This window comes from Helianthus annuus, chromosome 14 (assembly GCF_002127325.2).
Source record: "Helianthus annuus cultivar XRQ/B chromosome 14, HanXRQr2.0-SUNRISE, whole genome shotgun sequence".
NCBI lineage: Eukaryota > Viridiplantae > Streptophyta > Magnoliopsida > Asterales > Asteraceae > Helianthus > Helianthus annuus.
This window is the reverse complement of record NC_035446.2, coordinates 160,834,153-160,861,774: the sequence shown is the minus strand read 5'-3', so window position 1 is coordinate 160,861,774 and position 27,622 is coordinate 160,834,153. Positions and strand designations below refer to the sequence as shown.

General features: G+C 38.3%; 1 protein-coding gene and 1 long non-coding RNA gene across 4 annotated transcripts; both read right to left on the bottom strand.

Annotated features, from left to right (window-relative positions):
- Positions 1-2,189: 2,189 nt before the first annotated feature.
- Positions 2,190-3,868, bottom strand: LOC110868884 (probable aquaporin PIP2-5). The gene is made up of 4 exons (XM_022118151.2): positions 3,494-3,868; positions 3,024-3,319; positions 2,799-2,939; positions 2,190-2,389 (listed from the first exon to the last, which is right to left on the bottom strand). The coding sequence occupies exons 1-4, from the start codon at positions 3,792-3,794 to the stop codon at positions 2,270-2,272; spliced, it is 858 nt and encodes a 285-aa protein (XP_021973843.1). The 5' UTR covers positions 3,795-3,868; the 3' UTR covers positions 2,190-2,269.
- Positions 3,869-8,410: 4,542 nt separating this feature from the next.
- On the bottom strand, positions 8,411-12,055 carry LOC110868874. 3 transcript variants are annotated; one of them, XR_004879741.1, is made up of 7 exons: positions 11,785-12,055; positions 10,925-11,045; positions 9,880-10,053; positions 9,693-9,701; positions 9,320-9,467; positions 8,764-8,883; positions 8,411-8,662 (listed from the first exon to the last, which is right to left on the bottom strand). It is a non-coding gene; the product is annotated as an uncharacterized LOC110868874 (long non-coding RNA). The 3 variants fall into 3 exon arrangements; XR_002552850.2 differs by having other exon boundaries at positions 9,693-10,053; positions 10,925-11,309; XR_002552849.2 differs by having other exon boundaries at positions 9,693-10,053.
- Between the last annotated feature and the right edge of the window lie 15,567 nt (positions 12,056-27,622).

Below are 27,622 nucleotides of genomic sequence, written 5' to 3'. Positions count from 1 at the left end.
TGCTGCTCTTCTGCCATCAGCAGACAAGTGGAGATCGTGGGACAGATGTCTCCGTCCCCTGATTGGTGCCACGTAGGCGTCCTTACGTACTTCTCGTCAGACGATCGTGGCGCACGATTGACCAGAGCCTGCTGGACGCTCATTGGCTCTTTTCACTGCCACTTGTACCTTGTGTACCACTGGAGGTAGCCTTGCGCTGCCTTCCTATGCGGTTCTTGTTGAGCATCTAACTAACCCGCGTGGGCTAGTATGCCCATGTGCTCTTTTAGTATGCTAAGTGTTGATATCAGAACTTCTTGTGGGCGAGACCTCGCGCGACGTAGAGCAGAAAGTGGTGTATCTCGCGCGAGACTCTTGGTAGGAAGTTTATTAAGATAAGGAGTATGGTCCCACGCGCAACCTTGATGGAGGTTTGCGCGGTTTTTTGGGACCATACCCCTTCACCAGTACACCTTTAACAACCGACAACCGACACCATTCTGGAACCTTTTTCCAAGCCGTCTCTGCTACCGAACACGAGATGAGCATATGATCAATAGACTCAAATGCCAAGCCGCGAGTATAACATACCGTTGATGATACAAAGATGTTTCTTTTAGCGAGTGCTACCTTGGATGGGATATAACGAGACTGGCTCTCCATCCATGGAAATTTACTTTTTGTGGAAGCCATTAAGACCAATCAAAAACCGATTATCTATTCGAAATAATTGTTTTTTTGATAAGGGATCTAATCGATCTTACTAAAAATTTTGCCAAAGCATCACCCAGCCAAAAGTTGCAATTACTTAAGCTTTTAAAAAGGTAAAATTACCATTGTGTGCTTCTTATATGTGTTATAATATAGCATACATAATAAGGACAACTTAATTTTCATTAAAAAATAAAATAACAAAAATAAAAATAATAAAGTTAACGTGGCCCACCTTTAGATTTAATTTTTTTTACTAACAACCGTAACCAAACCTTAACCCTAAATATACAACAATGCTATGTCCTTGGTCTCCCTGTCCTTGATTACGACATAAGCGTTATTGACCTCCCATTATAGAGGGTCTTACAACCCAACAGGTGGTGTTGGGGTTGTTACATGATTGTGAACATGTTCATGTAAGGTTTTCATGTATATGATATAGTTAAATATATGATTTGTATCAGGACTATCTGTTTTAACTAATGATTGACACCCATAATTTGATGTACTTAAAACTTAGAATATTACTAAATTTTCGACAAAGAATAAACTCACTTCATTTCAAATCAATTGTACGTCAAATTCACAATAAAATTATTGGTTGTGCTTAGGTACCGCACGCTCAATATTTTACTATACGTACCCCCTCTACATATCACATCAGTTATTCTAGCTTTTCAAATCCCTCACTCGTACTTGAATATTGCTAAGTTTCCGGCCGAAAATTCAGGTCAATTTGTTTCAAATGAATTGTACATTCAAATTCACAGTAGACGAAATGTTATACACATCACAATAACACCAAGACAAACATTGTGACAAAGGTATAGGAATCATCCACATGCACAATGACCCTCAATAGGTATCTCACAAGGGTAAAAGGGTCATTATGACCATGATGTAGAAAACATTGAAAGAGTAGTGTGTGGCTCACATCAAAAGTGGAACCATTTGTGAAAGTGATGGATGGAAATATAAAACCATAATTAGTAACACAAATCACAAATGGATATGTCTTACCATGTAAGTTGTAACCAACCAATAACATTGTGAGTCATCATGTGCCAATTGTAGTAATAGATTTGATGGTACTAAAACAACTTCAAATAATTTTCTATTCAACCATGTTTTTTTTTTTAATTTAGCAATTTTATTTTAAACAGGTTTATTATAAATAAATAAAATCAAAATAAAGTGGAGGTAATTGTGCAAGTGGTATTGTCCTCATGGGTGGGGTTTAGCTTTACTTGCCTTCTAAATCAAGAAGTAATGAGTGAGTTCTAGTTAAAGTCGCGCACACAGAATATGAGAATATGCTTTTCAACATTTTTGTGTAAAAAACAATTATTTCTTAAGATTCCATAGTTATAATTGGATAATCTGACTTTACAAATATAATTTTCTTATTAGAAAATCATTAATTAGTTTTTTCACGTGTTATGGGATGAAAAGCATGAAAGACAGAATTCCTTTTTTCATCAATAAACGCAAATAAGTTGTTAAATAAACATAAATAATAATATTATTTCATTTTTTTTCAAATTTTGGGGTACAACAATTGATAAATTCATAAATCTCAAACATGAGTGCTGCTTCTGAATGATCCAAGAGCTTTGACTGCACCTGCTCTCAGAATAAATTGGTGGTAGAAAGCTGCAATAGCTGCTCCAACGAACGGACCCACCCAGAAGATCCACTGTCAAAACCAAAACACATGTTCATCATAATGTACAACTTGTAATGCATGAAGTACAACAAGGCATTTAAATCAATAAACTTTAAATTACACGTTTATTTCCATTAAATATTGACTAATAGACAAGCAATGATTTTTTTAAAAAAGAAGCAAATTGCTTAAAAGGGACTGTTTATACAAGGTATTTATAAATAATTATTGTTGTAAAGTAACATATAAATAATTGGATGGATTCTTTACCTAATAACTATTTAACCATTTGACTAATTGAATGTTACATGTAACAATGTAACAATTGTGTTAGTTCTAGATTTTTTTTTCTCGCTTCTCTTGTTTTTATAAAAATATTTTTCTTCAAAATATCATTTTATACTTTTTAAATCTTTGTTACTAGCTATTTAATATTTACCTGATCGTCCCACGCCTTATCCTTGTTGTAAATGACCGCGGCTCCAAGACTCCTGGCCGGGTTGATACCGGTTCCAGTGATGGGAATGGTGGCAAGGTGCACCATGAACACGGCAAACCCTATCGGAAGCGGCGCCAAAACCTACAATAGCAAACCCGAATTCAAGTAAATTTTCACATTCTTTACACTTAAAAAGAGTGTAAATAAAAAGGGTAGTGTTCGTACAGGAACATGTGAGTCTCGGGCACTTCTCTTGGGGTCAGTGGCGGAGAAGACGGTGTAAACGAGGACGAAAGTTCCAATGATTTCAGCGCCCAGTCCTGTGCCGGTGTTGTAGCCGTCCGCCAGCTCGTTGGCTCCTCCGCCGTACCTGTTGTAGAGGCTTTTGTTGAAAGCCTTGACCAAGCCCACACCACAAATGGCTCCTAAACACTGAGCCACCATGTACATAACGGCTCGGATCAATGACACTTTACGGGCCAGGAACAGACCAAATGTCACCGCTGGGTTAATGTGACCACCTACAAAATTTAATAGACATTATTTACCAACGGTAAAAAGTAAAAAAAGAAGTCACGCAATTATTCAACATGCTTTTAACTTATTTATTATAAAAAAAATTTAGTAACTACGGTTAAAAAAAATAAAATATAGATTGTGATGTATTTATTCTAGAAAATTTAAAAATTACTCACCAGAGATACCGGCGGTGCAGTAAACAAGAACAAAGATCATGCCACCGAAGGCCCAGGCGATGCCGAGGATACCAACGCCACCGCACTGGTCAGCGTTCAATTTAGGGTCAGTGGTGCTCTTGTAGCCGATAACGGTCAAGACGGTAATATAAAGGAACAAAAGAGTGGCAATAAACTCCGCGATCAAGGCGCGGTAGAACGACCATTTCGTGAGCTCTGCTGGGTCGATAAACGGGGCGGGCGGTGGGTCGTGGTAGTCCTTAGCGGAGAAAGAACCTTGCTCAGGCACATCTTTTGTCATGGTTGCTAGAGACTGAAGAAAATTGGTGATAAAACAAGTTAGAACTTAGAAGAGTGAGTGAGATGGTGTAGTAACGTTAAGAGGGAGGGGTATATAAAGGGAAAAAGATAAGAAGGGTGTAGAATGTGCAACGGCTATTTTATGAGTAGGTGGAATGTAATTATGAAATTGTGGAAAAACTGCCGTCTTGTGTAAATGTAAATTTCGTTTTCACTGACCAACCGACCCATTTGATGTTGTCCCACCACCTTAACAACACAAAACTTTTATTTTGCACCTTTGGTTTTTTGTTTTGTACGAATGTCTTTTGTAATTCTAGAAATGTGCAAGTACTTGGGTAACTTGACGGTAAAAGGAAGTTTTGTCTTTCTTCAGGTTAACACGTATTTTAATGAGTCTTTTCTGATGTTAAGATTTTATCTGTATGACGCATTCAATTCATGAGTTGGATTAAATCGTGGAACATGATTACAAGTACTTTCTTGTCATAAGTTTTAATGAGAATACGATATCAAAATTCGAATAAGCGGTTTTGATATGCTTATTGTGATCTTCATTTTGGTATAAGTTTTATATAGAAATAAATATATTGTCACAACTTATTCGAAGTTATAAATGAAAATTCAATTATACTTCAAATGAAAAAAAATGGGTGTGATTGGTATTTTTTCCTGGGAGCTCTAATAAACACTTGTATATATTGTTTTAATTTTGATATATGAGATCGTATTTAACCACTTAAATACAAAAATGATTGCCATGACTTCAATACAGAAATAATTTAAACCAGTGAATTCTAATAACTATATAAACACTTGTATATGTTGTTTTAATTTTAATGCATAAAATCGTATCTATCCACTTAATTCACTCTCGTTCGCATTTTTCTTTATCATGTACAAATGTATTATGTCAATCTCAATATTCTCTACATAAGATTAATTATGTATAAAATTTAAAAGGTTTCGTTGCTTCCCGTCTAAACATTTGTCTTGTTGATAATGAAATATCTTAAGTTAAAGTACTTCACCTAATATGATTAATTAAACACTAATTGAACTTTTGCATTATTATATACTTTAACTGTTTTAGTGGGTATGCTTTAGCAAGATAATGAATCTAATTTAAACCAACTTGTTATAATTAAAAATATGACACGATGATAGTTCACGGGAGTTTGGTGGTCTATATCACATGATGGACACCAAAATTCCCTCTTTTCTCAATTCAGTTTTGGCCCCTTTAAAGGTGTGGTCCTTACTTTGAACTTTTGAATGATTCACTGTGGCACAAAACATTGTATTTTTCAAGTCATATTCATATATTATTGATTATCTTTTTTTTTTCTCTATAAATGCATGTAATTAGGCTGTCATGCACAAGTGTACATATCCTTTTTATAACATAATTATATATATATTTTTTATACAATTGAATTAGAAGCCAGCAAGAGGCTGGAAGATATATCGGAAACAGGGAAACAAACTCCTACATGAAAAAAAAAAAACGTTTTAGTGAAAACAATGAGGGCAAGAACTCCAATGACGCCAACCCAACAAACAATATTTCGACATGTTCCAGATCTAAGAACAAAGTGTTGTACTTTTATATTCTCAACCAACGTCGAAGTTCTTGGCTCTTTGTAGTCTTAATTATAAATCAAATTATTCATTACGAGCCTTCAAGATAAGCCAGAATGTTGCATTCGAAATGGGATAGCCCCGTTTCCTCTCCTCTTTTGGTATAATTATATTCGTTAAATTATGTGTGTTTATTTAGTGGAGAAGTATATTCTACGTGACATAAAGATATTAAATACAATGATTATAATGACATAAAAGTGCTAAGAAAATGATTGAAATTATAACAGATTTGGAATTAAGTTGGGAAAGAAATGAGTGCAATAATTGAAGCCTGGACAGGAATCATCACTACACCTCACGACTATGGCCAGATCATTTCTTAACACTTCTCTTCTGTCCCAAATGCACTCTTCCTATTGGTTGACAATGATTTCTATTCCAAAATATATCTAAAATATTTATAAAAAATGTATAATGATGCAACACCTCTCCTCCATTTCGAGATTTCATTCACATGCTCAGTTTTTTTTTTGTGATCATGAAGTTGATAACTATTATTTTATTCTGATTTATCAATTAATGATCAAAGCCTTGTTTGAGTTGTTAAAATATAAAAAATAATAAAAATTAATGATTAAAGACTAATTCGGGTTGTTAAAAATATAACATATAAAAACTATAAATTTTATGCCCATGGCATTATTGTCTAGCGGCATTTTGGATGAAATAAGGCTTAGAGACCACTAGGTCCTGAGTTCGATTCTCACAAGCGAGTTTTTTCAGATTTATAGGGTTTTCTCTTGAATTGGTGTATAGACATAGCCTGGTGGAGATGAATATGATCGGGTGATTCCACTGATATTTCAGTGGTCTGTCAGTGATCCAAATTTGCAGTTAAAAAAAACTAAAATTTTGTAAAAGAAATATACGTAACCAATGTTAAAGATAAGAAAAATATAGTTACACTTAGTTTTATGCACAACAACAAAATTTGAGAAATATTTAAAAAACACAATAATAAAAAAACAATCTTTTTGCTCCCATGCGTTAGATGTGGCCGGTAATAGTAATTTTCCGCGCAACTTACCTGAGCCGGGCCAGTTAAAAAAACCCATGAGAGTTTATGGTCTAAGATGATTTGGCAGTTTATCTGTACCGCAAAAAGGTAACATTGCTAACACCGTCATAAAACTTTTTTGTCAAATGCGAATGTACTGTTGGTAAAGCGGCTGGTACAAGAGCATATGTTAGTTAAGCTCATTCTAGAAAACAAAGGTGTCTTCGATCTTCATGATGCTCTTTAGTCTTTGATGACCGTTGTGGACCTGTCGATAAACGGAAACTTGAACAAACCATCACGGCCTAATAAACCGTTGCCTTAATTTTTTTTTCAAACTTGACAAACTATTATATTTTTCTTATTTGGTAGCTAACTATGGTGTTGTTTGTTTTTTAAGAGTAAAACTTCTGCAGTCTGTGGACCACATATACAGACATCTGTAGATGAAGAGTTGGACCAAACCTTTGTAGTCTGCAAAAAGAAAGTTGTTTGTTTTTTAACGTATGTAGACTTCTAAAATAAATTGGTGGTAGTGTACAGACGATGGCGGTGGTTGGTGGTGCTGCTGCTGGACGGTGGGTGGTGGTAGGTGGTGTACGTGGACGGTGGATGGTAATGGTGGGCGATGGTGGTGGTAGATAGTGGTGGTGGGTGGTGGGTGGTGGGTGGTGGACGGTGGACAATGGTGGTGGTGGTGGGTGGTGGTGTTTAACCCTCTGCAAAACTTAGAAGATCTTAGAAGTGGCTGGGCCAAGTCTGCACCAAGAAGAGTTCGCGCAGAGGTTTTTTTAATGAAATGTCTTCGGAAAAACAAACAGTTTGCAGATGACAATGTATGCGCGTGATCTGCGCAGATATTTTTTAGAAAAACAAACACTATGTGTATGAATCTAATTATTAAGATATGGTACATGAATTTGTATTTCGCTAAATTGCACAAAGACTTCTTCCTGAATTCATCGTTCTCACCTTTTCCTCATCATCCTGAACAATAAAGAAATGGCTTTGGTATCAGTTCTAACAATTGGCCACTCATATTAAGTTATTAATCATTACTTTCTTGACAGATGACACATGACTTTTTATGTGGCTAACCATTTAAAGACTTTCATGAACGTACTCACTCAGATATCATTCCTACCAAGTACGCGTAAATGCATAATTGTGATATTATTCTCTTATCCGCAGAAAAAAGTGCATGAACGCGTTAGTGGCATTTAAGGTGAGACATTCATTGCAAACTCAATTTCTTTTACGTCTGACTAATATGAGATTCGATATCATAATATGTTTTGTTTTAAACACAATATGATAGACTAATAGACCTTTAAGCAATGTAGCCGAAAGTTGTTAAACTCTACTTAAAATTACACACCATGTTTAACCATTCTCTAGTTATTAGTGGTGCTCGTTGAACTAGCTTATGATTTATCACAAGGAGTTTACTTATTAAAGTGTAGGGGTCCACATGAAACGCAAAAATCGCATCGTGCTCGATATGAATGTGTCATGATAATGTATGTTTTCGTATTAAACATATTTTCGTATTAAAAACCAAAGGCATGAGACAAAAACAGGAAGAGTAAAGGACATGAGAATCACTATCTTTAAGGAAAACTAGTTTTATTCCCCGCGCGCGTTGCGCCGCGCAGCGGGGATTCCATATTTCATACGAAGAAGTGTTAGTTGTTGGTTCAATGCGAAGAAGAGGGGTTTGTTTAGTCTGATTCAATGTGAAGAAAAGGTGTTTAGTTGTTGGTTCAAACGTTGTTACATTAATGTTGTTTAGATGGACATGAGAGCAATATAACAAAGAGAGAAATATCTATAACCAAATCTTTGTCGAGAAAAATTTGAGTAAGGGCTAGGGACACTTAACAAATGGTTGTGCGTTTTCAATAGCTTCAAGTAGTCAAAACTACATTCTTACATGATATATGTTCATAGAGTGTTCTAATACTTCAAGCACTATATTACTATAATGCTAACTTGCGTATTTTTCTTATCTCATCAATTCTTCATTACAACTTTCATTTAGTTGCTAGAAGAAATTACATTTTCTTCAAGAAAGAACAAATTACCAACATAAATATAACATTCATTCTAATTTCTAAATAAAAAAACAACATAGTTGCATATCAAACACTTCTCTGCTTACAGCCAATCTCTCTAAAGGCTTATTCGTCATCATAGAACCCGTCTTGTCGGAACCCAAATCCAGCACCCTTGTTGAAACAAAAATCAAAATAACGAAAATCAAAACTGGGTTTTTCAACCTTTGGGTTACATACGAATTGAAACCATCAACGGAAAATCAAGTACAAACCTGGTATCGCGACCTGATATCATGATGTATCGGTTGTTCACGTTTAGATCACCGTAATCCGTGTTATTGTATGCAAAACATGAGCTAAATACAAGGAAGTTTAGTTGAAAAAAAATCAACCTGCAAAAAATAAGCATAACTTTAACTTAAACACGACGATATTCCATCAGTTTAAGTTCAAGCTGTACAAATTCTCTAAAGTGGTTATCAATAAACTTCATTTTCTGCTTGAGTTATAGAAAAATCGGGAGATCTGGAGGTTCAACACTGTTATCTCAGATCTTGATCTTGTGGTCTAGTCGATTCACAACACAATGAAAACAGTTGAGGGGTCCTGATGGTCTTTTAACCCAATCCCTGGTGGAGTGTAAAGGATTGGGTTGCCGTCATATTTGACCCACTCTACAAGAAGTGGGTCAGATATGTTGACCGGCACCACTTTGCATTGAAATTTGAAACTGGGAAAAAATATTAGTGTTTCCCGTGTACAATGCAAAGATTTCACCGTTGAGGAGGACGGTGGTCGACCCTGATAAAAAACCTCTCAATATCGTACCATTCGGATGGGCTGACAGCAACAGGAAGCTCAAACCAGTTGATCAAGTCTTTCGCCACGGAGTGACCTCATGACATGTTCCCCCAAACCGGTGCATACGGGTTGTGTGGATAGAATAAATGATACCAACCCATGTGAAACAACGGACCTGATTTGAGGAATTTGTCAAATAAACTAAATTGGATAATTTAATGTGTAGATTAATGCTTAAATACAAATAAAACTTATTTTATCAGATAAACAGTTACAATAGTATAATTGTTAGAAGAGATTATTTAAGTAAGCATTATTTAAACGACACTACTTAAAAACACAATCACAAATTTATTTATTCACTTTAAAAGTGCAAAGTAAAATTGGAATGATGACATACCGTTAGGATCTGAAGCAGAGTCCAGCCAAGAATATTATCAATAGCCATGAAATAAACCAACAAAAAAAACAATTAATATTGAAAAAAAAACAAAAATAACGAATTCGATTGGGTAATTTTACTATAAATGAAATTTTTCGCCAGAATCTTCGCCTGCCCGTTCACCGAATCTTCGCCAGAAACTCACCGGACGTTACCTACTCATCCAATCAACATTAGTCGTCGGATTAGGTTCAGGGACAGCCGAAAAATGCCAATGTGAGAGCCCCATCCGATCATCATAGCCTTATCGTCTTTGATCTTTGTCATATTCAAAATCCCACTAATTACATTCTCCATTTCAAAATTTTTAATTCAAAGCCTGTGAAATCACCACTAAACTGTGAAGTTCAAATCTAATTCGGAGTAATAATTTTAAATTAAACAAAACCCATATCACAATGGATATTAGAAGACATTCATCAGTTTCCAAAACAAAGTAAAAAATAGAGATATCAGTTGTTTGCAATTATAAGTCAATTCACATGCTTATTTAGGTTACAAAAGCTTAATTTAAGTCACTTTTCACTATCCCTTAATTGGGTAGATTGATGTTTCTCATAATTTCATCACATCTTAATCCACCATCATATTCCTAAATCACACAACCCAAACTTTCAAAATTCCTTATATCCTTTAGACTAAAGGGTATGGAGAGGATGGGCTTGGAGGGGATGAGCCGCCACGTAGGCTCGGCTTGAAGGGGATGAACCTAGGGGGGTGGGGGATGAACCCCTTTATATATATATGTATGTATGTATAGATGTATGTGTGTTAGGAGAGAGGAGAGAGGATGGGCTAACCCGGCTGTGGGTAGCCGCTTGAGCCGGGCCGGACATGAGGGGGGTGGTGTGGGGGACCGGCGCCGGTCCTAGCCGGGCCTCAGCCGCCCCCCGTACCCATTAGTCTTAGGGATAATTTAGAAATACAGTGGTGGATTAAGCTGTGAAGTTATGAGTAACATTTTTCTTTTTAGTGAGTGATCGTGAAAAGCGACTCAAGTCACGCCTTTGCAATCCGAATAAGTTTCTAAATTCACATGTAACATATGCCGGTACTTATTTTTCATCGTTTCTCAAAAATAATAATAATAATAATAATATATATGGTGTACGGGCGTCAAACAAACCAACACGATCTTTTAAAGATGATTCTCATACACTAATAAAACAGTTAAAAAAATAGAAACCAACCTGCCAGTCAGAAGACCACCATTCCATCGATTATCCTCCTGCTGACAGAAAACCACCATTCCATCGATTCTCCTCCTGCTGACTGAGAAGACTACCATTCCATCGATTATTCCCTAGACTGCTGTTGTTCGTAACAATTATGAAACTCAGCAATCATAACACATCAGAATTACCTTGCTGTCTTGTAATTGATCAACATCATTAAGTAATTCCTCTATATGATGTTGATCAATTAGAAGACAACATGAAAACGCTATAAAACTCCTGGTCTTTTGAGTGGCACTAAATGCTATAAAACATGTTGACTTCTCCTTCAAAAATGCGGTTCAAATACCAAGTAGGTAATCGCTACAACTGGTTTTCACCCGATTGACCATACCCGGATCTGAGAATCAAAACTTACATTATATTAAAATGTGTAAACAACATCAGTCGAAGGTTCAAATTAAATCACACTCAAAGTTCCTTCGTTTTTTGACTTCCCTAAACAAAACATTGATTATGCAATTAAGACTTTTGTAAAGCTGAATATGTATTTAAATATGAATGATAATGGAAGCAAACTAATTTTTTTAATTGGTATTATTCTTTCTGTTGTCATTCTCTTTAGGCAGATTTCCAGTAGTGAAGCCAAACGTCGAATTTTCCAAATTTCAAGAAAATAAAGATTCAAGAAACCTTAAACAAAGAGAAACCTGAGAGGTTTGTGCAAACTGGAGACCAAAATTAAAAGATGGGCTTTATCAAATTTTAAAAGAAAATTGATCATGCTTAAAAAGTTAGGGTTCATACATATAATTGTAGGAGAAGAAGAATTAAATTTTCAGACAACAGAACCGTAGGAAAAAAGGTTCGCTAACCTGGGTGAATGCAATAGTGTTTCAAATCAGCAATTAAACAGCCTAGGTAGGAGGCTTTCATGAGGATCGATTGCGAAACCCTTAAAAACCACCATCGTCTGGCGGCCTGTTCTACTGCCGGCATCCATCTCTTCAAAATTGACGCGTGCGGAACTGCAGATGATATGGCAATGGGGGTTTAAATTCACTTTCATGTCGTGGCATGGTGTGGGGATAGGGCTGGGAGAAATTGACGCGTGGCCGTTCAATTCATTGTTAATTCAAGAAGAAAACGCAGAGAAAAAAAAAAGGCAGGCCATGGATCGAACCTGTGCGGGTGAAGTTTTATAACAAACAGAGAACCACTTTACCAGACGCACAAATATGATATATCTTAAACAATATATGTATATATACACTAACTAAAAGGGGCAAAAAAATCAGCCAATCAAGATGTGACTCGTGACACATGATACTGTTCACAAAGTCTTAAAATTAATAGATTTATAATAGACCCTACAATTTTGTTGATGGATATCTGGCTAGACCCGTAACCTGAATGCATTGATTATATAGTTGTGTTTGGTTCCAAGAATGTTAGAAAGATATTGAAAGTGAGAAAGAAATTAAAGTATTAAGAAGACTAGAATTAATTCTATACAAGAACAATCTATTGCTATGAACATAAACATTGTATTTTGAAAGTATGTTTTAAGTTTTATTTATAACTATTAACTCAAATACGTCTAAACCTAATCTTAAATCTACACCAACGTTCACCATAGGACTAGAACTCTCAATGACATAGAGTGTAAACTTTTACCCCACACCATAATACCGCTAGGCTACAAGTCATGTAACATTTGGCCTCCGGTATTACAAATATTGTCTGTTTTGCTCTTGATGAGCTGACCATCCAGAAACTTACGGATCTGTTTTTGGTTGCCCCGATGGATCTTCCTATGAGGTCACCCATCCTGACACCACTCACACCGGAGCACACTTAACCGTGGAGCTTTCATGTGCTCCACAACCATTACGCCCAAAACGTGTAGGTGATTTAAGTGGCATTCTTTATGAACCAAGAATCTCCCATATGCATAACCACTGTATGATTTGCCTAGAGTGTTACAATGGTTCATGTTATTCTTCTATGTATTATTACAAGTCATTTGGTAGCCATCATACCTTATCGGTTTTGGTGGTTAATAATAACCGAAATTACTTGCTAAAAAGGTTTTCCTCCGAATTAGAATATGAAACCTTCAACATAATTCTTTTGTTCTCCGAATTAGAATATGTATTATTACAATTCATAAAAAAAAAATCTGAATTTAATTGTCAAAATAATTTAAAGAAGTTTCTAAATACAAAGAGTGTTAAATACAATATCAATAAAGTTTTTGTAAGCATGCTCAAAATACACTTTTACAAATGTGCCATGTGATAAGAGATAGAGACATATATAATGTGATCATTTTCTTTGGATCCAAGCGAGATTGTGGGGATCTTAAAAACATATGTTTAACCATCAAACGGTTTTGGGCTGGACGTAGATACGTAGAGGACCTCCAAACCACAAACTTTTTGTCCACGTAGTCCCCACTGGGTAAACAACACTTATTGATTCGTAATGAATTTTCACAAGCGTCTAAAGGGTTGGAGCATACTTTAGTCAATTTGTTGTTATTTTTGTTTATTCTTAAAGTTCGATCTTATTATTTATTTCTTTGAGTAGTCAAGCACGTTTAGGATGGCGATTGACGAGGAAAACCCATAACCCACGGTTGCCCCACCTCTTAACGGGTAGTGATGGAACAGGGGAAAATGTTCCTATGGGTGGACCACTATGGATATACAAACATAACCATTCAAGTTATTTTTAATTAATTAACATATAAACACATAAAAAAAAAGAAGAAGAAGAAGAAGACATAAGTTACAACTAAGAACATATCATCACCGGAAAGTTGTTTTGTTTCAAGATAAAGCATGTCTTAGAATTTATCGTTAAAGAGAGGTAAGGGTGTAAACGAGCCGAGCTTGACTAAAAAAAATTTGAAATGAGTTGTGTTTTAACGAGTTTGAGCAAAAGTCTAAAAACAAGCTTGATTAGTAAATGAGCCCGACCTTCATTTATCGAGTTGGAGCCGGCTCATAAACGAGCCAATTATTTATATAATTTTTAATAAATTTATTTAAAATAACAAATATAGTTATTAATAATTAATTAAAAAATAATAAACGAACCGAGTCCGAGTCTGAGCCCGAGCCGAGCCGAGCATAAGCACAAGCTTTCATATATTAAACGAGATCAAGCTCGGGCTTATACCCCTAAAAAGAGGTTAAAAAGACACAACGTCATCAGTTATATCATCATAGTATGTGGTTTATGAGAAAAAAAAATATATTTATGTTATCTAATTTGATTTCAAGCATAGAAGTGCAAGATTATTTCATTACAAACTCTGTCTATATAACCTATAAAAAATCTTTTGTTTAATTGGTAGAATATTTTTAATAAAGAGAGACAGAACTAGGCCTGTAAACGAACCAAACGTTCATGAATTGTTCATGAACTTGTTCGGCGGGAAGTTCGTTTATGTTCGTTTATTTAATAAACGAACGAACACGAACAAAAAAATTTGTTCGTTTAATTAAATGAACGAACATGAACACACCTTATGTTCGTTCATTTATGTTCATGAACGTTCGTTTATGTTCGTTCATTTATGTTCATGAATCTTCGTTTAAATTTTAGTAAATACATAAATAGTTAGATTTATATAAATATTAGGTTTTCAACTACTTATATTAATATGACTAATTAGTATATTTATGAACTCTAATTTAGATGTGTTTTCAGATGAATTGTGATATATTAGACTTGTTTGTTCAATCATGTTAATTTATGTTTGTTTATATTTATTCAAATATGTTCAGTTTATGTTCGTTTGTGTTCATTAATGTTCGTGAACTGTTCGTTTAGGTTTTAAACGAAAGAACATGAACGGACACGAACATGCCCGATTTCTTAATGAACGAACACGAACAAAAAAATGTGTTCGATTATATGTTCGTGTTCGTGTTCGTGTTCGGTTAAACTTAAATGAACGAACACGAACATGCCTATGTTCGTGTTCGTTCGGTTCGTTTACAGGCCTAGACAGAACTCAAATATGTTTATTTATTTCCGCGAGTTAAAAAAAATGTTCATTTTAATTTATAATACCTAATTTTAAGAACTTATGCTTCCAATCTAAAACAGTAAAACACCTTTTATTATGTTCACGCTTTTTCAATCACTTTAAACTCATAAACTTAAAACTTGGTGAAGTGTTTTATGCTGTTCATAAAATAAAAAGGTGAAGTGTTTTATACCACACAATAAGATGAGGATAACAGAGAAGAAATTAAATAAAAAATAAAATGCGATGATTTTGAAAATTATCCAGCGTGGAAGTTGGTGGCTGTTGGTGGGGCCATCATGACAGCTCAAAAGCATCCGACCCCAAAACACCTTTCGTATGTTTTGGGTAAAGTTATTTTACAAACTACAATACAAAATCTTGAAAATGTAGAAGACATGATGAATTGAAAAATACAACATGCCGAAAAATATAAAACTATCTCGAGGAAAAAATGACACAATAATTCGAAAAAGGACAATGCATAAATAACGAAATGACTTAATTTAAATCAAAAGACACAATAATCAAAACAAAAATCATAAAATCTAAAAGCTAAAAATCCAAAAGCGAAAACTTAAAATATCATATCGTAGAGTTCAATGAAATAGTTACATTGCCGTTTGAAATAAGTTTAATCGGAGTTTGTTTGATACAATTTCTATAACTTTCTATTTTTAGAAAACTATTTGTTTGAACCTTACCCTGATTTAAAACATATCATAACCTTAATTTACTTAAAAATATTAGCGTGGCATACTTTTTATTATAACATTTTTATATTATTGAAATCATCTAAAAACTCTCACGCGTAGATGTGATAACATACCGTTTGCAAATCGATGCAAAGTCGTCCATATAATTCTCTTTCAATTTTTGTTATTAAAAAACATATTTTTACTATATGTTATTCTTGTATCACACACACACGCATTATGCATGTGCGTGACGATGCATGTATTGAAACGTGAAGAGGTATGGTCCTAATTCCCTGCCTACATGGCAGGGACCACACCACTTTTGTGCACACAAGACATCCATGTCACCAGAACCTTCTAGAAGCTTCCAGAAGACATCTAGGCGGTTCACAGCTGGCATCAAAGATGCTTTGCCCAACATAAAGGACAACACGTGTCACCATTGACAGAAGGCCACATAGGCCTGCGGCAATCCAGGGAGCAGGGCTGACGCGACCAGTACGAGGTACCCAGCACAAGCGAATACAAGGACGCCACGTGTACCACTACACCCTTCGCGACAGAGCAGACCAAGAGGATATTCCCCTTGGTCGGACAGCTGGCGCGCACCCACAGCTGGCACAGCTGCTTCCTCCTTCTTCACCCTCCGGCTATAAATAGGACCCTTCATCATTCAGGTTCATCATCTTGGCTCTCTTTACTCACTCTATACACACATTGTTTTATTCATCTCAGAGCAGTACTTATTCTCACGCCGGAGCCTGGTTAAGAGGGAAAACCCCCTTCCCCCTCTTAACGAGACTAACGGTGTTTACTGTTTTGCAGATCTCAGGCCACCGATACGAGCAAGAGAAGAGGTTGAACCCATAAGTGAAACAACCCTATTGGTTATCCTTGTGTTAACCATTGTTTCAACATTGGCGCCATCCGCTTTTTTTACAAAACCACTCTCACCTCTTTTTCTCTTCTAAAAAACACTCGTGAAAATGGCAGACCAAAATCATTCACACCCAGCTGACGGAGAAGTTTCTTCCTTTGAGCTCGTTTCGGACACGGCACACGTTCAACGGGGTCAAAGGAACGAGACCATCCAAGAAGGTCAGCTGAACAATGAGTTTCCATCCATTTTTGGAAGTGCGTCCAGGGCTGTTAGCCAAACCACAACTGGACCCATCTTCCAAACACCAGCAAGAATCATCACTCAAACCACAAACGGAGCTGCTCTCCAATCTCCAACGGGGATATTACACCAAACACCTCCGCCGATGCAGACTGTAAGCCATGGACCAGGCCCTTCTGTTCCATCGGAACAAGCACAACTCAACTACTCTGCACTTTTAGGGCTACCCGAGGGAAAAACTCTGGCTTCCTGGTATGCCGAACAGATGGCATCCATAAACCTCGTTTATACGTAGCTCAGCGCACAACAAGCCTTGCTCCAAGCACAGGCTAACCAATCAGCATTCGTAACTCCACAACCAAGGTCTCTGAGTACACACACGGCTAAGCAGACAAACGCGTGGAACTTACGACCAGAAAGAGAACCAGTGCAACATGTCAGAAGACCCAGCATACAAGACACGCGCGATACTTATGCTGAAACAGAGAGCAACTTCGTCCAAACATCCAATCTACAACGACGGCCGATCCAAACCCGTTTGGGCGCGCGCAACATGAATACAGAATGGGAAGAGGAGGAAGACGACCCAACTTACAAGGGGGAATCCACAGTGTTTAGCAGACTTCCTCCGGAACACGAAGCATACAAACCAACCAAGCGCGCGGGGTACAACCCCAAAGCAGAGCATGATTACACCTTGAGCTATCGTCCTGAGTACATGGCCGAAAATTCAAAATTCATTCGAGAAATCGCGTGCGCGGCCATCGACAAAACGAAATTACCACACAACGTGGGTAAATACAACGGGTTGACGGACCCAGACGATCACCTCCAGGTGTTTAAAGGTGCAGGAGCAACAGGCGGATGGAACTTACCAACATGGTGCCACCTGTTTGCTCAGACATTCGTTGGCGCGGCGCGCATTTGGTTCGACAACTTACCGGCTGGCAAAATCAAATCATGGGTCGATTTCCGAGAGAAGTTCCTGGCACACTTCTCTCAGCAGCGAAGACAAGCCAGAGATCCGGGTGATTGTCTGAACATATGGAGAAAAGACTATGAAAGCGTAGAAGATTTCATTACAAGGTATAACAAAGAATGTCTAGAGATCGGAGACATACCAGAGAAAATGATGCGCGCACACTTCATGCGAGCGGTCAAGTGCGACGATCTGGTTAAAAGAATCAAAGGGAGAGATGGAGGACCCAAAGACTGGGAAACCTTCATTGAAGCGGCCAAGACTATTGCGTAGACAGACAGGCAACTGACCGGTGACGATCACCGTCAGCGCGCACACAACCATAACGATCGAAACAACAGAAGGGCAGAAATCAACCCTGGAGGGCTTCTGGGAACAGAGAAAGAAGCCCCCCACGGGACGATGCACGCCATACGATCAATCAGATAGCCCATTGATGTGGGTAAAATGCAACATATAAAACACATCAATTAAGGCATAAAACTAACCCTTTTTAAGTACTAATGTTGGAAAAAGAGTGTTTTTGTCTTCCTTTTGTATTTTCAGGATGAAATGAGCTCAAAATCACAAAAGAAGCAAAAAGACCACAAATTCTACCATAAATACAAGAAAAGGAACAAAAGTGGACTGCCCGGACCCTCAACGGCACCTCCCAAGGCAAAAAGAAGGAAACAGAGTCTGAACACGCCCCGTGTCCAGCGAACACGGGGGCGTGCCCAGGAAGCAGCAGAAAAGACAAACCAGTAGAAGCTTCCATTGCCCACCACGGGGCCGTGTCCAGCGAACACGGGGGCGTGGTGAAAGTACAGCAGGCGCATTAATTGTAATTCGCAATTACAATTAATGAAGAGAGAGAGTGTCAGGCGGGCACGGGGCCGTGTCCAGCGGACACGGGGCCGTGTCCAGCCTTCTGTTCAGCCTATAAATAGAGGAGCTTGGCTTCATTCTCTCTCATCCCTTGGCACACCACCTCTCTCACACTTCATCCACCACCCACCACCACCATAACACCATCATCCACCACCATCATCCATTGTCCATCATAGAGTGTGTGAGTCGTCTCGGGATCCAAGATTGATCGTAAGAGTTCTTGACAATCAAGGCCATGTTTGCCTAAGTCTCTTACATCACTTGGTGAAGACAAGTGTTTAGTATAATACTTTTTATTTTTAATCTTTTGCACTTTTTATTTGGTTTTGTATTAATGACTTTAATAACTAGTTACTTATGTTGAAGGTGATCTTTCCTTATCGTTTGTCCGTGGTGTCTTGGCGTTATTTTACTGTCTATATAAAATAAAAGATTTTCACCATTCATATCTCCACGGTCTATATGGAGGTATGTTGGCTACCTGGTCGGGGGTTAAGGGAACGGTTTGGTAAGGGTCTTGCCCTTGTTCAGCGTTTAGAGGTCCTGCTTGGGACCTGGGTCAAATTTAGTAGGATCTCCTTCAATGCCCATAGGTATTGGATGGCGGGGATCCAAACTCTTTGACCCCCTCATAAGTTAACTACTATTAATACTATAACCCGGCTATTTAGGACTGTATCCCTGCTGACTCAGACTACTTAGCCGAGGGTAACGTCGCCGCCAAAAGCGGGGCCTACCATAATTTGCATTAATAACTTAATTCATTATCTTTCAATAATCCGACCCTTTAGGATTGTATCCTTGCTGACTCAAACTACTGGGTTGAGGGTAACGTCGCCTTCAAAAGAGGGGCCTACTACAATAACTAAGATAATCTCTTAAACAAATGCAAAAGTGCGAAAATAATCAAAGGTTATACTAATACACGTGTCGGATCCAAGTGATTCATCTTGTCTATCTGTTTTTATTTTATTTTTATTTTCAGCATTTAGTTAGTTTTTATTTTTCTTAGTTTAAAACATTTTTCTAACCTTTTTGATTTGATTAGACGTTGAGGATAAACCGGTATTAAAAGCTCTTGTGTTCTTGGACGACCTCGGTATCTTACCAACACTATACTACGTCCACGATGGGTGCACTTGCCCATATGTGTGTTTAGTGTTAGTAAATATCGTGTTTTATAAATTTAAAACTTGGCTAAAAGTGTAAAAAGGGCTTAAATATATATCTAAAAACATATATACACTAACACGCATCAAGTTTTTGGCGCCGTTGCCGGGGACACAAGGATTTTAAGAAAGCTTAAAATCGACGGCCTAATCAGTTTTTCAAAAACTTTTTAAAACGCGCGCATTTTTCTGCATTTTAGTTTAGTTTTGCATTTACAGTAGCCTGAACACGGGGCCGTGCTCACTGAACACGCCCCCGTGCTGCATATTTTTAGAGTAGATACCCAGATACAGAGCCTGAACACGGGGCCGTGCTCACTGAACACGCCCCCGTGCTCAACGTGACCAGTAACTTTAATTAAAACGCCCAGATACAGTCCCTGAACACGGGGCCGTGTTCACCCAACACGGGGCCGTGTCCAGCTTGTGTCTCCGTCTTATTTTTGTTTTCTGGTCCCGAGACTCAGTTGTGATCTGTTGAGTGATTCTTATGGATCAATACTCAAGAGGTTACAACTACACCTATGATGAGGATGATTATAGGGGTAATTATTGCACTAATTGTCGTAACACACGCTCGGTTCAATATAATACTTCTTATCAACCATCTAATTCAAACAACCATTATGAGGAGCCCAGGTACGAGCCATCAACTTCATACACATCCTATGAAGACCAAAGGTATGAACCTACTCCCTCATACTCATATTTTGATGAACCAAGGTATGAGCCATCATACTCATACTTTGAAGATTCAACATATGAGTCACCACCTTCATACTCTTATTATGAGGAACCATGGCGTGAACAACCCACCTCATATGAGTACTATGAAGAACAAAGTTTCGACCCTTATCCATCATATACTTACAATGAAGAACAATGGTGTGAACCATCTACTTCATATGAGTATTATGAGGAACCAAGGATCGAACAACCGGATTCAAGCTTTGAGGATCCGAATTCTTTCAATCTCACCGAAGTGACCAATAGGATATTAGAACACATTAAAACTATCGAACGTTGCATAAAAGAATCTCGCGCAAAGGAAGAGGAATCCCGCGCAAGAGAAGAGCTAAAAAATGATAATAACGTAGAGATAGTTGAAAGTGTAAAAATGGAAGAACAAGAAAGTGAAAAACCGACACATGAGTTAAACAACGAAAATGGTGAGTCCGATAACGTTAAAATTCAAGAAGAGTCTAATTTTGAAGAAATTAACCTCTTGTCACCTACTTTCGAAAACCATTGTTTAATAACCCCTCATGCTAAGTTTTTAAAAGAGTTAAACACTAGTGCTAAAATCAAAGACTTAGTAAGCGTTAAGTTAACTAATGATCAAACCTCGCTAATAAAAGAAGACCCTTTTGAAATTAACATTACACCGGTTCCATGTTTCTTTCAAAATTCATTTATTAGTAATATAACCATCGATAAGGATCTTTGCGTTAACATAATGCCTAACTATATTTTTGAAAAATTAAGTATTAGTGATTTTACTCCACTTCAAATACCCATTTTTCTATCCGATCGGAAATTAATAAAATCAATCGGTGTAGTTGAGGATGTTTTGGTTCAAACAAATCAAATGGTAATCCCAACCGACTTTGTCATCCTAGATGACGCTCCTTTAGTCTTGGGAAAACCTTTTGTACAAACTCATAAAGCTTTGAAGAACCGGAAATTCAACAATCTACCTCTTCAATTAGGGGCATTCAAAAGGAGCATAGATCTTGAGCGCTCAATGAAATATCCTTTTGGCAACAATGACCCCCTAATTGAAGATGAAGTTGAACCACCCGATACAACCAACGAAGAAGACCACTTTGTCGAAGAAGAGATAGCCATAGAACAAACTTTTAAGGTTCTTGATCTAGATGAGCCACAAAATAAGGTGTCTTCTAAAGACCCACCCATTGAGCTCAAAGAACTTCCTAAAGGTTTGGAATATGCTTTTCTAGGCAAAGATGGTAGTTTACCCGTAATTATTTCATCTAAATTAAGTAATATAGAAAAAGAGAAATTAGTTAACTTACTTAAAAAACACAAAAACGCGATCGCTTGGAAGCTTGTAGATATTAAAGGAATAAGCCCTTCCATGTGTACGCACAAAATTTTAATGAATGATGACTACAAGACGGTAATTCAACCACAACGAAGAGTGAACCCCAATGTTCAAGAAGTGGTTAAAAATGAAGTCATCAAACTACTCGACGCCGGACTAATCTACCCTATCTCCGATAGCCCGTGGGTAAGTCCAGTCCAAGTAGTCCCAAAGAAAGGAGGTATGACGGTAATAACTAACGAGAAAAATGAATTAATACCAACGAGAACCGTCACAGGATGGAGAGTCTGTATAGATTATAGGAGATTAAATGAAGCAACTAGGAAAGACCACTTTCCTTTACCCTTCATTGATCAAATGTTAGAAAGATTATCCGGTCATAAATTTTATTGTTTCTTAGATGGTTTTTCAGGTTACTTTCAAATACCGATAGCACCAGAAGACCAAGAGAAAACAACTTTCACATGTCCCTACGGAACTTTTGCATATCGACGCATGCCATTCGGTCTATGTAATGCGCCTGCAACATTCCAACGTTGTATGGTCGCCATTTTCCATGATATGATCGAAAAGACAATGGAAGTCTTCATGGATGACTTTTCCATCTTTGGAGACTCATATGACCAATGCCTCGATAATCTTGAACGAATGCTATCCCGATGTGAGGAAACTAACCTCGCCCTTAACTGGGAAAAATGCCATTTCATGGTAACAGAGTGAATAGTACTCGGTCACAAGATCTCAAGCGAAGGAATGGAAGTTGATCGAGCAAAAATAGAGACTATTTCTCGATTACCTCCTCCATCCTCCGTGCGAGCAATCAGAAGTTTCCTAGGGCATGCCGGATTCTATAGAAGGTTTATCAAGGACTTTTCAAAAATTTCAAGACCTCTAACAAAATTGCTTGAAAAAGATGCACCCTTCATCTTTGACAAGGAATGCAATCAAGCATTTCTAACCCTCAAGGAAATGCTAGTCAACGCACCTATCATGATAGCGCCAGATTGGAAATTTCCTTTCGAAATCATGTGCGATGCAAGCGACTTTGCTGTTGGAGCAGTCTTGGGACAAAGAAAAGAAAAACATTTCCACCCAATTTATTATGCTAGTAAAACTCTTAATGATGCACAAGAAAATTATACAACTACAGAAAAAGAATTACTAGCGGTGGTATTTGCTTTTGATAAATTTCGTTCTTATCTTGTTCTTTCTAAAACTGTAGTTTATACAGACCATGCAGCCATCAGGTACCTCTTCAAGAAGCAAGACGCAAAACCCCGTTTGATAAGGTGGATTCTACTCCTCCAAGAATTCGACATTGAAATCAAGGACAAAATAGGAGCGGAAAACACTGCTGCAGATCATCTCTCACGCTTAGAAGACCCAGCTTTGGAGACAACCAGGGACGAGCAAATCAACGAAAAATTTCCCACGGAGTCCCTGGAAATGATGGAAAGTAGACAAGAACCATGGTATGCCGACTACGCTAATTTCTTAGCTAGCGGTATAGTCACCAAAGGATGGCCACATCATCAAAGAAAAAAATTCTTTGCCGATGTAAAGCATTACTTTTGGGAAGACCCCTATCTTTTCAAAATGTGTGCCGACCAGCTCATCCGAAGGTGTGTCCATGGTAATGAAGCGCGAAGAATACTCCGTCATTGTCATGAAGGTCCATACGGAGGACATCATGGTGCCGCAAGTACCGCACGAAAGGTATTTGACTCAGGATTTTACTGGCCAACCATTTACAAGGATGCACAAAACCTTGTAAAGACATGTGATGCCTGCCAGAGATCAGGTAATATTTCTTCCAAAAACGAAATGCCTCAAAATGGCATTCTCGTTTGTGAAATCTTTGATGTGTGGGGACTCGATTTCATGGGACCCTTCCCACCTTCAAAGGGAAACAAATATATACTTGTGGCGGTCGATTACTTGTCTAAATGGGCAGAGGCCGAGGCTCTTCCAACAAACGATGGAAGGGTAGTGGTAAAATTTCTGAAAAAGTTGTTCTCTCGTTTCGGGACACCAAAGGCTTTAATAAGTGATAGAGGTACCCATTTTTGCAATCATCAACTCGAAAAAATATTAACAAGGTATGGGGTCTATCACCGGGTCTCAACAGCATATCATCCTCAAACAAATGGGCAAGCCGAAGTGACTAATCGAGGTTTAAAACGAATACTTGAAAAAACTGTAGGAATAAATAAAAAAGAATGGGCCGACAAATTAGACGACGCTTTATGGGCTTTTCGAACTGCTTATAAAACCACTATAGGCACAACCCCATATAAACTCGTCTATGGAAAAAGTTGCCACTTGCCTGTAGAAATCGCTCACAAAGCCTACTGGGCAATAAAAAATGTAAACTTAGATTTAGAAGTTGCCGGTAAAAATCGATTTTGTCAAATAAACGAATTAGACGAACTTAGGAATTATGCATATTCTAACTCCGAAATTTATAAAGAAAGAATGAAGAATTTGCATGATAAATATATTAAATCTAATGAATTTCGGGTTGGAGACCAAGTTCTATTGTTTAATTCACGACTTCGATTATTTCCTGGTAAGTTAAAATCTAGGTGGTCAGGACCTTTTTCCGTCACCCATGTTTTTCCACACGGTGCAGTAGAAATTAAAACTCGAAATGGGGCACCATTTAAAGTCAATGGCCAACGGCTGAAACTCTACAGAGGATCCATTGAGGATGAGGAAGAGGAAATCGCACTACAAACGGTCAACGAATAAACTCGTACCCGACATGTTACAGGTAAGTGTACGTTCAAAACCAGTGAATCATCTAACCATTTTTCAGAAATAAGGGGCATGCACACGAACACATAAAAAAAAAAAATTCAAAAACTTCGCCCGGCACGAGGCCGTGTCCGCTGGACACGGGGCCGTGTCGAGGCGACTGTCGGGATAAATCCCTCTTTTCTTATCAGTTACACCATTCCACACGCCCCGTTTAGCCGAAAATTCTCTGGTTAGAGGCGATTTTCTGCAGATTTCGAACGTCACCACCGAATCTAACAACGTCAAGGTATGATTCTATCCTTCTTAGTAGTTAGATTAGTTACTTGCATGTAGTTAAAACATCAAAAATTGGGGAAAAATCTAGGGTTCTTCATGTTCATCCGGATCGAACTCAAAATTTTTGATGAAAATTGTTAGTAGTAGTTTAGAATAGAGTAGTAGAAAGTAAATAGACATGTATTGTTGATAGATTCGTCCGATTTCCAACTAAAAACCCAAACCCTTGTTCTTGAACCGAAAAACACGAAATTGAAAGGGTAAATGGTTTGTTTTTGGAAAAATGACACTTAGGGTTTCCTTTTCGGGGGAAACCGCTACTAGTGGGCTAAAAATTTTCAGGTTTTCGAAACCGGGACGAAAAATGGAATTTTTGGGTTACAGATGCCTGGACACGGGGCCGTGTCCGCTGAACACGGGGCCGTGTCCGCTGAACACGGGGCCGTGTCCGCTGAACACGGGGCCGTGTCCAGCCCACTGTTTGCAGTTTCCAATCCGATTTTCCTGGTTTCGTACTAACTTTTTATGTATTCTTTTCAGATGTCGAAATTCACAAGGTTTGGCGCAAATGAACTGGACGCAAGGGCACGCTACGAGGTCCTACAAACAAGACCCGAAGAGTACCCAAGACGGGCGTGTACCGATTTGCTAACCATGGTGAACCAACTGGACCGCTTCAACAACATTGTGAGGGGTCCACTGCACGTCGCATTGACTGCCCGACTTCGGTCGGTCCACCAATGCACAATGGAGTTCTATAGCACCTTCATCTTCAACTCGAGGCGCGAACCATTTGATCATGAGGCGGTTGAATTTCGATGTGGAGGGACCACCTATAGAACCTCCATGGCGCAGTTTGGAGCCATCATTGGGCTATACAATGATGAAGAAGCGGGAAATGAAGAGAATACAGCGGGGTTAAGAGACTTGGATGCAACCGAACGCCAAGCCGCATGGGCTCAAATAGGTGAAGGAATCTACAACCCGAGCAGCACAAAGAGCACCAAACTGAGGGACCCGTTATACCGCTACATCCACAGGCTCCCACGTACTCGCTGAACCAACGCCATGACAGTAGTGGCGTTGTTGGGTTGAAAGATTTAGTTGTCCTTCACTGCATCCACAACCAGAAGCCTCTCGATGTTCCTTACTTCCTACTGCGAAACATGCACTTGAACCGCCTTGCCTCTGCTCCTACACCAATCTTCTTCGAGGGATGGGTGTACCGTCTTTTCAAGCACTTCACGAATATCCCAAGGTCCTTCGAAAGGAGTCCATGGTCGGGACGGGTCGATTATCATATTTGCCGAGCCATGAACTTGCTTTATGAAGCGGAGGACGGGACGGTGAGCTTTCAAAGGACACAAGGCTACGCATGGAACCCGCAGGAGGCCCTAGTTCTTCATGCACCACCTCCACATTTCCAATACTCACCCCAAGGCGATCCGGGTCAATCCTCCTCTCAAGGAGGCGGTTTTCCTAATTTTCAAAGTTTACATGATCTTTTGCAGGAAAACCTTATGTGCACCAGGAACACCTACAACCTCGCCAACAACACATACCACCGGGTTGGAGCTATCGAGCGCAGCGTCAACGATATACAAGATGATATCGGTAGCATCCGGGAGTACATGGCGAGGCAAGGGGGTGGAGGTGATGGTAGTGATGAAGACATGGAGTAGGAGGCTAGGAGGAACAAGGGGCTGGCTGGTGATGAGCCCACAGGTTTGATTGCCCTTCTTATCCATCAAACAATTCATGGCCTGCGTGCCAGTTGTCGAACAATTTACTTTCCTTAACTACTTTTTATCTTTATTTTGTTTTTAGTTTATGTTTGGATAATGTTTAACAATGGTAATTTAGGATGATTTGTGCTTGGTTGGTTGGTATTAAGTGATTAAACAGGTGCAATGCAAGGGTTAGAGTGCTAAACATTAGCACTTGCAGCCCTAGGATGGAGAAACCGGGAGAAAACCTTATTTTTCAGGCTAACAGACTGTCCACACGGGGACGTGTCCAGCCGACACGCCCCCGTGTCCATCTCCCAGATCTGCTGTTTGGCTACTGACCTGCAATTTTTTGCCCGACACGTGGCCGTGTTCACCCAACACGCCCCCGTGTCCACCTTCTGTAAGTTTTCGTTACTGGCAGTTCACCACGGGGCCGTGTCCAGAATGCCAGTAACATATATCTTTGCTTTTTAACACACTTTTATACATCCTAATCAACCAAAAATATTATTTTTGGACACATTGAGGACAATGTGTAATTTAAGTGTGGGGGGGATGCTAAAACCTTGAAATTTTGCAAAATCCTAAACACAAGCCTTACACAAAACTCTATTGGAACCGCTAAACACCCCAAATTTTTTCAAAAACTTTTTTCATTTTTTTTATTTATTTACTTGTCTTAGTTTAAGTTGGGAAGAACAAGTTCTAAAAAGGTTATATTTTTACAAGTTTATAACCAATAGCGTCGTGATAAAAAAGGAACCAACATAAGAAAATTATGAAACGGCATAACAAGTCTAGTTAAAATTCGATTATATATACTTGGTCACATTAAAAACCCATTCCCACAAAAGTGAGTTTTGAGCCTTTATTGAGCATAAAAATACACATATTTAGATTAAATGCTCATTTTTCGTTTCTTGTGTGAATAGCCGCTCGGTCCTTACAAATCTAGAACTTGCCACGACGATACATTCCCGGTCCTTACCAACTTAAACCCAAGT